The sequence below is a fragment of the Bos taurus genome, chromosome 5 (assembly GCF_002263795.3).
Source record: "Bos taurus isolate L1 Dominette 01449 registration number 42190680 breed Hereford chromosome 5, ARS-UCD2.0, whole genome shotgun sequence".
Lineage (NCBI taxonomy): Eukaryota > Metazoa > Chordata > Mammalia > Artiodactyla > Bovidae > Bos > Bos taurus.
Genome location: NC_037332.1, coordinates 31,178,873 through 31,193,624, shown reverse-complemented (window position 1 = coordinate 31,193,624; position 14,752 = coordinate 31,178,873). Strand labels below are relative to the sequence as shown.

The 14,752-nt window shown below is 42.0% G+C and overlaps 1 protein-coding gene across 1 annotated transcript; it reads right to left on the bottom strand.

Moving 5' to 3' along the window:
- Window positions 1–7,432: 7,432 nt before the first annotated feature.
- On the bottom strand, window positions 7,433–9,454 carry LALBA (lactalbumin alpha). The gene is given in 4 exon segments (NM_174378.2): window positions 7,433–7,761; window positions 8,266–8,341; window positions 8,815–8,973; window positions 9,295–9,454. Coding segments are annotated over 4 exon segments (429 nt in total). The 5' UTR covers window positions 9,428–9,454; the 3' UTR covers window positions 7,433–7,700.
- Window positions 9,455–14,752: the final 5,298 nt, after the last annotated feature.

Below are 14,752 nucleotides of genomic sequence, written 5' to 3'. Positions count from 1 at the left end.
CAAGGAACTAATATTCAGAAAGTTAATATACACTGAAGTTGAAGTTTAAAATAAACACATTCACCTAAATAAATAAATAAAATTTTAAAATAAAGTGTAAGTCTTGACAGCAAAGCCCAGGCTAACAGATTCTGTATCCCCAGTGTCTAGTAGATCCTATCACTTAATTGACTCTCAATTAGTGTGCAAAATAAAAAAGAATGAATGAGATTGAAGGAAGTGAGAGAAGGAATATATGAAAAAATCATTTAATTTTGTCCTGTAAAATTCCTGCCTTCATGACAATATAGATGTCAGAGAAAAGTAGCATGGAGGAGAGATCAGGACAGGAAGGGAGAAAAAAGTCCATATTTTGGGACGCCAACCTGGGTCATCCTCACAGAGCTCACTGAATTGTGTGCAGTCTGGCCACCCTGCCCTGAGTATAAGAAAAAAAAGCTGAGCATAAGAACTACCACCCACCTGAGCCCAGACCACTTCAGATCTCTGTCTGCTTCAAGATCTGTTCCACAGGATAGAAAACCCAGAAATAAGCCCATGCACCTATGGCCAATTTATCTATGACAAAGGAGGCAAGACTACACAATGTTAGAAAGACAGTCTCTTCAACAAATGGTGCTGGGGAAACTGGACAGCCACATGTAAAAAAAAAAAAATTAAATTAAATTATTCTTTAACTCCATACACAAAAATAAGCTCAAAATGGATTAAAGAGCTAAAGGTGAGACCAGACACAATTAACTCTTGGAGGAAAACACAGGCAGAACACTGTTTGACATAAATCACAGCAAGAGATTTTTTGATCCATCTCCTGGAACAACAGAAATAACAACAAAAATACACAAATGGGACCTACTTAAACTCAAAAGGTTTTGCACAGCAAAGAAAACAATAAACAAAACAAAAAGACAACCCACAGACTGGGAGAAAATATTTGCAAATGATGTGACTAATAAGGGATGAGTTTCTAAAATGTACAAACAGCTTATGATGCTTCAGTTCAATTCAGTTCAGTCGCTCAGTCGTGTCTGACTCTTTGCAACCCTATGAATCGCAGCACGCCAGGCCTCCCTGTCCATCACCAACTCCCGGAGTTCACTCAGACTCACGTCCATCGAGTCAGTGATTCCATCCAGCCATCTCATCCTCTGTCATCCCCTTCTCCTCCTGCCCCCAATCCCTCCAAGCATCAGAGTCTTAACTCTTCGCATAAGGAGGCCAAAGTACTGGAGCTTCAGCTTTAGCATCATTCCTTCCAAAGAAATCCCAGGGCTGATCTCCTTCAGAATGGACTGGTTGGATCTCCTTGCAGGCCAAGGAACTCTCAAGAGTCTTCTCCAACACCACAGTTCAAAAGCATCAATTCTTCGGCACTCAGCCTTCTTCACAGTCCAACTCTCACATCCATACATGACCACTGGAAAAACCATAGCCTTGACTAGATGGACCTTTGTTGGCAAAGTAATGTCTCTGCTTTTCAATATGCTATCTAGGTTGGTCATAACTTTCCTTCTAAGGAGTAAGTGTCTTTTAATTTCATGGCTGCAGTCACCATCTGCAGTGATTTTGAAGCCCAAAAAAATAAAGTCTGACACTCTTTCCACTGTTTCCCCATCTATTTCCCATGAGGTGATGGGACCAGATGCCATGATCTTCATTTTCTGAATGTTGAGCTTTAAGCCAACTTTTTCACTCTCCACTTTCACTTTCATCAAGAGGCTTTTGAGTTCCTCTTCACTTTCTGCCATAAGGGTGGTGTCATCTGCATATCTGAGGTTATTGATATTTCTCCTGGCAATCTTGATTCCAGCTTGTGATGGGCAGAAGACCTGAACTGACATTTCTCCAAAGAGGACATACAGGTGGCCAATGGGTACGTGAAAAGATGTTCAATGTCACTAGTTAGTAGAGAAATGCAAATTAAAACTACAATGACATATCACCTCACACTGGTCAGAATGGCTATCACCAAAAAATCCACAAACAACAAATGCTGGAGACGGTGGAGAGAAAAGGGAAACCTCCTACACTGTTGGTGGGAATATAAATCAGTACAGCCACTAGGAAATACAATATGGAGGTTCCTAAAACACCAATACAGTATACTAACGCATATATATGGAATTTAGAAAGATGGTAACGACAACCCTGTATCCAAGACAGCAAAAGAGACACAGATGTATAGAACAGTCTTTTGGACTCTGTCGGCGGGGGGGATGATTTAGGAGAATGGCATTAAAACATGTATAATATCATATAAGAAATGAATCGCCAGTCCAGGTTTGATGCAGGATACAGGAAGCTTGGGGCTGGTGCACTGGGATGACCCAGAGGGATGGTATGGGGAGGGAGGTGGGAAGGGGGTTCAGGATGGGGAACACGTGTATACCCATGGCGGATGCATGTTGATATATGGCAAAACCAATACAATATTGTAAAGCAAAAATAATAATAATAAAATTTTTTTTAAAAAATGAAAAATAGAGCTACCATATGACCCTGCAATCCCACTCCTGGGCATATACCATGAAAAAAACATCATCCAAAAAGATGCATGCACCCCGGCGTTTACCGCAGCACTGTTTGCAATGGCCAAGACATGGAGCCAACATAAATGCCCCCCATCAGAGGAATGGATAAAGAAGACGTGGTACATATATAGAATGGAATATTACTCAGGCATTAAATAGAATGAAACAATGCTGTTTGCAATAACATGGATGGACCTAGAGAGTGTCATACTGAGTGAAGTAAGTCAGACAAAGAGAAATATCATATGAAATCCTTTATATGTGGAATCTAAAAATAAGTGATACAAATCAGAAAGAGATTCATAGACTTAGAAAACAAACTTACAGTTGCTCAGGGGGAAGGGATAGTTAGGGAGTTTGGGGAGGTCATGTACACACTGCTATATTCAAAATGGATGACCAACAAGGAGCTATTATATAGCACACGGAACTATACTCAATGTTATGTGCCAGCCTGGATGGAAGCAGGGTTTGGGGGAGAATGGATGCATGTATACATATAGCTGAGTCCCTTCACTGCTCACCTGAAACTACCACAACATTGCTAATCAGCTATACCTAAATACAAAATAAAAAGTCTAAAATTGGGGGGAAAAAAGACTTGTTCCAGGCCTAGAGGAAGAAGTAGTTGGAGAATGCAGAAAAAATGACTCGGCTGCCACCTCAATCTCTCATTCAGCTCCGAAGAAAGTTCTCAAAAAGAGAACAATAGCAATTGCTCTACTCAAAGGCTGACAAGCCTGCAGCAGTCAAGACCACTTCCACGCGGGCTCCCTGGTTTCTATCTATTCTCAATCCGTTGAGCCTAGGCTAAGATCCTCTCTGCAATTGTCAATTTCCTTTGGCAAAGCCCTCTGAAAATCATGGCCTCATATACAGTACACTCACAAGTGAGATTTCCAAGATGAAAATATTGAAGGCCAGGGATATGGAACTAAATGAAACAGTCCCAACTTTAGTTAAATTTCTGGTCTGCCCATCTGATGAAGCTGGTCCTTCACCTTTTCCAGATGAATTTAACTCAGATGACCATTATATCTAATACTGTGGGCAGGAATCACTTAGAAGAAAGGGAGTAGCCATCATAGTCAACAAAAGAGTCCGAAATGCAGTACTTGGATGCAATCTCAAAAACGACAGAATGATCTCTGTTCATTTCCAAGGCAAACCATTCAATATCATGGTAATCCAAGCCTGTGCCCCAACCAGTAAGGCTGAAGAAGCTGAGGTTGAATGGTTCTATGAAGACCTACAAGACCTTTTAGAATTAACACCCAAAAAAGATGTCCTTTTCATTATAGGGGACTGGAATGCAAAAGTAGGAAGTCAAGAAACACCAGGAGTAAAAGGCAAATTTGGCCTTGGAGTACAGAATGAAGCAGGGAAAAGGATAATAGAGTTTTGCGAAGAGAATGCACTGGTCATAACAAACACCCTCTTCCAAAAACACAAGAGAAGACTCTACACAAGGACATCACCAGATGGCCAACACCAAAATCAGATTGATTATACTCTTTACAGCCAACGATGGAGAAGCTCTATACAGTCAGCAAAAACAAGACTGCGAGCTGACTGTGGCTCAGATCATGAACTCCTTACTACCAAATTCAGACTTAAATTGAAGAAGTGGGGGAAACCACTAGACCATTCAGGTATGACCTAAATCAAATCCCTTATGATTATACAGTGGAAGTGAGAAATAGATTTAAGGGACTAGATCTGACAGACAGAGTGCCTGATGAACTATGAATGGAGGTTCGTGACACTGTACAGGAGACAGGGATCAAGACCATCCTCAAGAATAAGAAATGCAAAAAGGCAAAATGGCTGTCTGAGGAAGCCTTACAAATAGCTGTGACAAGAAGAGAAGTGAAAAGCAAAGGAGAAAAGGAAAGACATAAGCATCTGAAAGCAGAGTTCCAAAGAATAGCAAGGAGAGACAAGAAAGCCTTCCTCAGTGATCAGTGCAAAGAAATAGAGGAAAACAACAGAATGGGAAAGACTAGAGATCTCTTCAAGAAAATTAGAGATACCAAGGGAACATTTCATGCAAAGATGGGCTCAATAAAGGACAGAAATGGTATGGACCTAACAGAAGCAGAAGATATTAAGAAGAGGTGGCAAGAATACACAGAAGAACTGTACAAAAAAGCTCTTCACAACCCAGATAATCACGACGGTGTGATCACTGACCTCTAGCCAGACATCCTGGAATGTGAAGTCAAGTGGGCCTTAGAAAGCATCACTATGAACAAAGCTAGTGGAGGTGATGGAATTCCAGTTGAGCTATTTCAAATCCTAAAAGATGATGCTGTGAAAGTGCTGCACTCAATATACCAGCAAATTTGGAAAACTCAGCAGTGGCCACAGGACTGGAAAAGGTCAGTTTTCATTCCAATCCCAAAGAAAGGCAATGCCAAAGAATGCTCAAACTACCACACAATTGCACTCATCTCACACACTAGTAAAGTAATGCTCAAAATTCTCCAAGCCAGGCTTCCGCAATATGTGAACCGTGAACTTCCAGATGTTCAAGCTGGTTTTAGAAAAGGCAGAGGAACCAGAGATCAAATTGCCAACATCTGCTGGATCATCAAAAAAGAAAGAGTTCCAGAAAAACATCTATTTCTGCTTTATTGACTATGCCAAAGCCTTTGACTGTGTGGATCACAATAAACTGTAGAAAATTCTGAAAGAGATGGGAATACCAGAGCACCTGACCTGCCTCTTTAGAAACCTATATGCGGGTCAGGAAGCAACAGTTAGAACTGGACATGGAATAGTCGACTGGTTCCAAATAGGAAAAGGAGTACGTCAAGGATGTATATTGTGTATATTGTGGCTGTATACTGCTTATTTAACTTCTATGCAGAGTACATCATGAGAAACACTGGGCTGAAAGAAGCACAGGCTGGAGTCAAGGTTGCTGGGAGAAATATCAATAACCTCCGATATGCAGATGACACCACCCTTATGGCAGAAAGTGAAGAGGAACTCAAAAGCCTCTTGATGAAAGTGAAAGAGGAGAGTGAAAAAGTTGGCTTAAAGCTCAACATTCAGAAAACGAAGATCATGGCATCCAGTCCCATCACTTCATGGCAAATAGATGGGGAAACAATGGAAACAGTTAGAGATTTTACTTTTGAGGGCTCAAAATCACTGCAGATGGTGATTGCAACCATGAAATTAAAAGTCAATTACTCCTTGGAAGGAAAGTTATGACCAACCTAGGTAGCATGTTAAAAAGCAGAGACATTACTTTGCCAACAAAGGTCCATCTAGTCAAGGCTATGGTTTTTCCAGTAGTCATGTATGGATGTGAGAGTTGGACTACAAAGAAAGCTGAGCGCTGAAGAATTGATGCTTTTGAACTGTGGTGTTGGAGAAGACTCTTGAGAGTCCCTTGGACTGCAAGGAGATCCAACCAGTCCATCCTAAAGATCAGTCCTGGGTGTTCATTAGAAGGACTAATGTTGAAACTGATACTCCAGTACTTTGGCCACCTTATATGAAGAGCTGACTCATTTGAAAAGACCCTGATGCTGGGAAAGATTGAGGGCAGGGGGAGAAGGGGACGATAGAGAATGAAATGGTTGGATGGCGTCACTGACTCAATGGACATGAGTTTGGAGTTGGTGATGGGCAGGTGGGTCTTGCGCGCTGCGGTTCATGGGGTTGCAAAGAGTTGGACATGACTGAGTGACTGAACTGAACTGAAGTGATGCCTTCCTGAGACTGTAACTGAAGCATATAATAAGGAGATGTGTGCGTTTAGTTGGTGGAATGGTCATTCAATCCTACCCTCCCATATACAACTGTGAACAGCGATTATTCTAAAACCTTGTAGACTTGGGGAAAAACATTTTGTCCCATAATTAGGGAAGGAATAGCATACAGTACCCCTGGGAGATGTGTCACATTGTGTTCAAATTCAGACTAAAATCATATGATGAATACCAAGTTATTTCCTGAGAGTTTGTTTTCATAAGTGTAAGAGAGGGATGTCCTGTTCACTGCTCGACAGGGCCTATATGTCCCTAAACAGATTATGGCAGCTTCATTTGGGAGCTGCTCGTCTCTGAGACAAGACAAATATAGTCTGAATGCCAAAAGGCCCAGTGGGTATAGAGGTAAGAGGAGGGAATTAGAAGATATTGACAGTTTTCTAACCTCTCTAATGATACTTGTGACACTATATCTTGTATTATGTTGCTGTTGTTGTTGCTGCTCAGTCACTATGTCATGTCTGAGTCTTTGTGACCCCATGGACTGCAGCCCACCAGGACTCCCTGTCCCCCACCATCTCCCAGTGTTTGCCCAAGTCCATGTCCATTGAATCTTGTATTATAACTATTTATTAATGTTTGTAGTATACTAGTTTAGGTAAGCAGAGAAGGCAATGGCACCCCACTCCAGTACTCTTGCCTGGAAAATCCCATGGATGGAAGAGCCTGGTAGGCTGCAGTCCATGGGGTCGCTGAGTCAGACACGACTGAGCGACTTCACTTTCACTTTTCACTTTCATGCACTGGAGAAGGAAATGGCAACCCACTCCATTGTTCTTGCCTGGAGAATTCCAGGGACATGGGAGCCTTGTGGGCTACCGTCTATGGGGTCACACAGAGTCGGACACAACTGAAGTGACTTAGCAGCAGTTTAGGTAAGAGATGCTTTTAGTCAACTTTAGATCCCCTCCATAGCTCTTTAAATTATGCTAGGTGATCAATAAAACTCTGTTGAATTGAATTAATACAGAAAGTAATCTCCATCTTTGAGTTGTTATAAGTTCAGCCTCTCTATCCTCTTTAGTAGAGATGAAGGGGTCTGTGACCCATGGCCAGGTCTACCTACTCACCCTATTTCCTCCCTCTCCCACCAGGAAGAAAATACAGCCAGCCACTCAAAATCAGGCTTTTTATTCGGGACAAAAGTGGAATATGTACTGTTGCATTAAAAGCGCCATCAGGGACATCGAGCAAGGGTCAAAAGTCCAGAGCGCCATTCATGCACCCCTGGAGATTAGTCCTTACATGTCCATTGTCACTACAGGGCCCAGGGCTCAGAGATGAGTTAGCTTCAAGGGGGTACAAAGAAGCAAAACGAGGTAGCCACGGGGCAGAGGAGTTCCAGGAACAGAAAGAGGACAGAAGCAGCAAAGACAGCAGGTGTTCACAACTTCTCACAGAGCCACTGATCCAGCTTCTCAGAACAGAGTGCTTTATGGGCCAACCTGATCATGAAGAAGGAGACAAGGCAAATTACTGACAGGATCTTGGTTAGATTTACATCTAGCTTTATCCCCAGGAAGGCTGAGGTGGAAGACTGTGGGTTAAAATTACAGACAGACTTTCCTAGCCACATGGCTAGAGACACTGAGCCACTTAGTGGAGTAAGGTCCATTTTTTAAAACTCCAAGAAAATTGCGGGGCAGTGGTCAAAGGGCGTGCCTTAGGATGTAGGACTGAACAAGTAGAATTAGATGTTCAAGTCCTGGTGAAGGAAATCCTGGATCTCAGCCCTCTATTAGGGAACCTTAGGTAGGAAAATTGCTAACGGGAGTGAAGTAAGTGAAGCTTCAAAATTGGAAACCGGAGTCTGTTTGATGATTTTTGTTTTTAAGATTACATTCTAGCTTAAAAGACCAGGAAATAGAGAGAAAGGAGTATAGTGCTGGGACGAAAGGACTGAGAAGAAAGAGAGGAAAGATTAAGTGAAAAATAGAGAGGTGACTCACCAGTAGTTAATTCCTACTTTATCCAGAATCTTCTTGACACACATAATGTCATCAGTAAGATCATCATCCAGGAACTCTGGCAGGAGTTATAGGTGGAAAAAATGAGAGAGCTAAGTATTACCCAGAAGGATAATGAATTTCCCTCTTCTCTGGTTTTCTCTGAACTAGAGGCTTATGCCTGTTGCCTTCTGGGTGAGAAATTTAATACAGTAATGCCTATCCCTAGGTAAGGACTCCCTTCTCTTCTCTGGGGCAGCTCCTTAGGAATTATCAACTTCATCAACCAACTTAGTCTGAAAATACAGGGTATTATACATCAAGATCCCCAAACAGCTCAGGTCACCTACCCAGGAACTTTAAGAAACTGTCTGGGGATTTAGTGTTAATGAAAAATTCTAAGAGCCTCTTACTCGGTATTATCAAGTCCCACAGTTAATTTGGAGTCCAAGGCAGTGAAGCCAGAGGTGTGCTTCACACCAAAAAAAAGGAGGTTATCCCAGGAGTAGGTTTCAGAAAAACACAGGAACAGAGTAAAAAGAAGTTACTCACTGTCACAGGAGATGTTACAGATGTTGCTTGAGTGAGGGTTCTGGTCGTCTTTGCACCAAATTTTATTATTTATCTGGAAGAGTCCATATTCTGTGCTGTCATTGTTTTGTACTATGGCTTGTGTGTCATAACCACTGGTATGAAACGTGGTACAGACCCCTGAAAGAAAGATGAAAAAGAGATTTCACAAGGATGTTCATGTATAGCATAAATGAGGACCTGTATTCCCAGACCGAAAAAGGCTCTCCAACCAATCTCCAAATATGGCAGACCACAGAGTATCTTGTTAAGGTGAAAAGAGTTCCAAAGGATCAGACAATGGGAAAAAGGAGAGGCAGATAAATAAATGTAATAAAAGAGTAAACAAATAAGAGAATTGTTTGATAATTAAAAGTAGAGGGGAAAAAGAGGATGAAGAGAATGGAGGGAAAGAGTGAAGAGGATGAATTATGGGACAAAGCAAAATAGCAGGGAACTCACATTCAGGCAAACTGACACCTCCGTAGCCCTTCAAGTCTTTCAGCTCCCGGAACACCTCACATTTTGTTAACTGTTCAGCCTGGGTGGCATGGAATAGGATGCCTACCAGGAGCAGAGAGACAAAGGACATCATTTTGGTTACCCCCCAAGATTCTGAAATGGGGTCACCACACTGCTCACCTCCTTTTATTTGTGGAAAAAGCCTTAGGGGCCCTGGCATCAAGCCTTACATCCAGGAAGAGGATGACAAGAGAGGCCAGTAAAACCAACAAAGAAACATTGAGCTTCCTTCAGTAATTTCACCCCACTTTTCCTTTCCTCCCCAGAATCTCTAGTCCATACTAGGTATTGTTACCTGCCCAAAGAGTGTTACAAACATGATCCTGTTTCCCATTTGGCTTTATTTATGTTGTTTCTGGTAGTGTTGGTTCTAGGAAGCAAGATGTGCCCAACCTATTTCAGGAACAAAGGGGGCCTCAGGGGTAATACAAGTGAAGCAATCAGAAAATGCACAAAGGGTCCACGGCCAACTCCTCCTTCCTCTTAGAGACATACAGAATATGGAAAAGGACTGTACATCATCATATGTCATGGCCCACTCAACCCAGGCATGAAACAAAACAAGTGTCCCTTGATATCTTGGTTCCTTGTTGAGTGGTCAGGAGTAGAAATAGAATATGACCACAGAGACTGAGAATCACATATAACTTAGATCCAGAGACTTTCTATTTCACAAAAATGGAGAACTTGAAAAGTGTGTATGACAGTATCTAGCTGCCCTCTGAGATGCTATCAGCCTCCCCATCCCCAACCACCAATACCACTAAATAGCCAGATACCACATTGTAAATCTAAAACTAACAACTTGCAATAAATGTGTTCATAAATATATAAGCTTGTAGACAGCCTCAGAGTAGGCCACAGAAGGTTAAAAAAGAGTGACCCAACCTTTTTGGGAAAGGTGGGAAAACTGGACTTTAAGCACTTTAATATTGGAGTAGTATCCACCTGGTAGTTCAGCTGGTGAAGAATCCACCTGAAATGCAGGAGACTCCAGTTCAATTCCTGGGATGGGAAGATCCCCTGGAGAAGGAATAGGCTACCCACTCCAGTATTCTTGGGCTTCCCTGGTGGCTCAGATGGTAAAGAATCTTTCTGCAATGCAGGAGACCCTGCATTGAACCTTCACTTCACTTCACCTCACAGGTGTATACTGTACTGTGCTGTGCTTAGTTGCTCAGTTGTGTTCAACTCTTTGCAATCCCATGGACTGTAGCTTACAAGGCTCCTCTGTCCATGGAATTTTCCAGGTAAGAGTACTAGAGTGGGTTGCCATTTCCTTCTCCAGGGGATCTTCCCAAGCCAGGGATCGAACCCAGATCACCCACATTGCAGGCAGACACTTTACCATCTGAGCCACCAGGGAAGCCCCACAATATACACCTAGAGCCTATAAAACAAGATTCTGAACCTGAGCTTTAAGATCAGTGTCCTGGAACATGTAGAGTTTAGGATACTAGTTCTAAATGGTTCCTTCAAATTGCTGGCATCAAGCTTCATGCTATATAACCAATATATTGGTTATATATTGGTTATAACAGCTATAACCAATAGCTGTTAGCTTCTTGTATGCCAGGGCTCATTCTCTCTACATCAGTCTCTAAAGCCTGATTTCTTATATTGCAGTGGGTACCCATCCTAAGTAAATAATTTAAGACTTCCAAACTAAAGGTATTCTAAACTTTTATATCCTACAACTCTTCAGAATCAGGGCAAACTCTTCCTCTTTTTTATCCTATATTCTGTACCATGGATTACACTATCAGTTCAGTTCAGTCACTCAGTAGTGTCGAACTCTTTGCAACCCCATGGACTGCAGCACGCCAGGCTTCCCTGCCCATTACCAACTCCTGGAAGCTTGCTCAAACTCATGTCCATCGAGTTGGTGATTCCATCCAACTCTTCCATCCTCTGTCATCCCTTCTCCTCCTGCCTTCAATCTTTCCCAGTATCAGGGTCTTATCACATGAGTCAGTTCTTCGCATCAGGTGGCCAAAGTATTGGAGCTTCAACTTCAGCATCAGTCCTTTCAATGACCACCCAGGACTGATCTCCTTTAAGATGGACTGGTTGGATCTCCTTGCAGTCCAAGGGACTCTCAAGAGTCTTCTCCAACACCACAGTTCAAAAGCATAAATTCTTCAGCGCTCAGCTTTCTTTATAGTCTAATTTTTACATCCATACATGACTACTGGAAAAACCATAGCCTTGACTAGACGGACCTTTGTTGGCAAAGTAATGTCTCTGCTTTTGAATATGCTATCTAGGTTGGTCATAACTTTTCTTCCAAGGAGTAAGCATCTTTTAATTTCATGGCTGCAGTCACCATCTGCAGTGATTTTGGAGCCCAAAAAAATAAAGTCTGACACTGTTTCCACTGTTTCCCCATCTATTTCCCATAAAGTGATGGGACCAGATGCCATGATCTTCGTTTTCTGAATGGTGAGCTTTAAGCCAACTTTTTCACTCTCCTCTTTCACTTTCATCAAGAGGCTTTTGAGTTCCTCTTCACTTTCTGCCATAAGGGTGGTGTCATCTGCATATCTGAGGTTATTGATATTTCTCCCGGCAATCTGGATTTCCAGCTTGTGCTTCTTCCAGCCCAGCGTTTCTCATGATGTACTCTGCATAGAAGTTAAATAAGCAGGGTGACAATATACAGCCTTGAGGTACTCCTTTTCCTATTTGGAACCAGACTGTTGTTCCATGTCCAGTTCTAACTGTTGCTTCCTGACCTGCATATAGGTTTCTCAAGAGGCAGGTCAGGTGGTCTGGTATTCCCATCTCTTTCACAATTTTCCCCAGTTTATTGTGATCCACACAGGCAAAGGCTTTGGCATAGTCAATAAAGCAAAAATAGATGTTTTTCTGGAACTCTCTTGCTTTTTCGATGATCCAGTGGATGTTGGCAATTTGATCTCTGGTTCCACTGTCTTTCCTAAAACCAGCTTGAACATCTGGAAGTTCACGGTTCACATATTGCTGAAGCCTGGCTTGGAGAATTTTGAGCATTACTTTACTAGCGTGTGAGATGAGTGCAATTGTGCTGTGGATGTGACTGGTGATAGAAGCAAGGTCCAATGCTGTAAAGAGCAATATTGCATAGGAACCTGAAATGTCAGGTCCATGAATCAAGGCAAATTGGAAGTGGTCAAACAAGAGATGGCAAGAGTGAATGTCGACATTCTAGGAATCAGCGAACAAAAATGGACTGGAATGGGTGAATTTAACTCAGATGACCATTATATCTAATACTGTGGGCAGGAATCCCTTAGAAGAAATGGAGTAGCCATTATGGTCAACAAAAGAGTCCGAAATCCAGTACTTGGATGCAATCTCAAAAACGACAGAATGATCTCTGTTCATTTCCAAGACAAACCATTCAGTATCACAGTAATCCAAGTCTATGCCCCAACCAGTAACGCTGAAGAAGCTGAAGTTGAACGGTTCTATGAAGACCTACAGACCTTTTAGAATTAACACCCAAAAAAGAGGTCCTTTTCATTATAGGAGACTGGAATGCAAAAGTAGGCAATCAAGAAACACCTGGAGTAACAGGCAAATTAGGCCTTGGAATACGGAACGAAGCAGGGCAAAGACTAATAGAGTTTTGCCAAGAAAATGCACTGGTCGTAGCAAACACCCTCTTCCAACAACACAAGAGAAGACTCTACACATGGACATCACCAGATGGTCAACACCGAAATCAGATTGATTATATTCTTTGCAGCCAAAGAAGGAGAAGCTCTATACAGTCAACAAAAACAAGACCAGGAGCTGACTGTGGCTCAGATCATGAACTCCTTATTGCCAAATTCAGATTTAAATTGAAGAAAGTAGGGAAAACCACTAGACCATTCAGGTATGACCTAAATCAAATCCCTTATGATTATACAGTGGAAGTGAGAAATAGATTTAAGGACCTAAATCTGATAGATAGAGCGCCTGAAGAACTATGGAATGAGGTTCATGACATTGTACAGGAGACAGGGATCAAGACCATCCCCATGGAAAAGAAATGCAAAAAAGCAAAATGGCTGTCTGAGGAGGCCTTACAAATAGCTGTGAAAAAAAGAGAAGCAAAAAGCAAAGGAGAAAAGGAAAGATATGAGCATCTGAATGCTGAGTTCCAAAGAATAGCAAGAAGAGATAAGAAAGCCTTCCTTCAGCGATCAATGCAAAGAAATAGAGGAAAACAACAGAATGGGAAAGACTAGAGATCTCTTCAAGAAAATTAGAGATACCAAGGGGACATTTCATGCAAAGATGGGCTCAATAAAGGACAGAAATGGTATGGACCTAACAGAAGCAGAAGATATTAGGAAGAGGTGGCAAGAATACACAGAAGAACTGTACAAAAAAGATCTTCATGACCAAGATAATCACGATGGTGTGATCACTGACCTAGAGCCAGACATCCTGGAATGTGAAGTCAAGTGGGCCTTAGAAAGCATCACTACGAACAAAGCTAGTGGAGGTGATGGAATTCCAGTTGAGCTATTCCAAATGCTGAAAGATGATGCTGTGAAAGTGCTGCACTCAATATGCCAGCATATTTGGAAAACTCAGCAGTGGCCACAGGACTGGAAAAGGTCAGTTTTCATTCCAATCCCAAAGAAAGGCAATGCCAAAGAATGCTCAAAGTGAAGGCCCTGAACACATCCTACTCTTATCAACAACCCCACCCTTGAACCATTGCAAAAAAACCCCTCACCAAATCTTCCCAGGTTGAGACATACAGTTTTGAGGGGCATGAGCCCATTGTGTCCTTCCTTTGCTTTGAAAAGCAATACAGCTATTATCTTCTACTTCACCCAAAACTCTGTCTCCAAGATTCAATTCAGTGCACAGAGACCAAGTTTTTGGCATCAGCACCATGAGTGAAATGAGCGTAGAGGATCTTGGTGTTCCAAGAGAGATGAGCAGAAAGTCCTAATATCAGAAGTGCTTCAACTGCATTTCTCCTCCATTCCATTCAGAGGCATTGGAAGAGCACATGGAGAATAGGAATAGAAATTCTAAGAGTACATGGAGAGTAGGAATAGAAATTCTATCACCCTAAGCAAGTATGATTGAAAATATGGCTGGGAGTGAGAGGATGACCTTGAACCATGTGGAAGAGGGATAGATGAGAAAATCTAGTCCTAAAGAATAGTCTTTTCAACAGAGGTACCTGGTGTAAAATGTCTCCTGCCCAGGGCTGTGGACTAAAAGTATCTGTAATAGAATAAAATGATGGGCCATGTGTCATGAATCACAGGGGCTTTCTTACACTTTCAGCCAAGTCAAGGTTTATGGCAGTGGCCTATTTGCCTATAATTCAGTAGTTTATATGCTTCTGCCCTTCCAAGAAGCAGCATACTAGGCAAGGAATCACAACTAAATGCAAAAAAGAAAA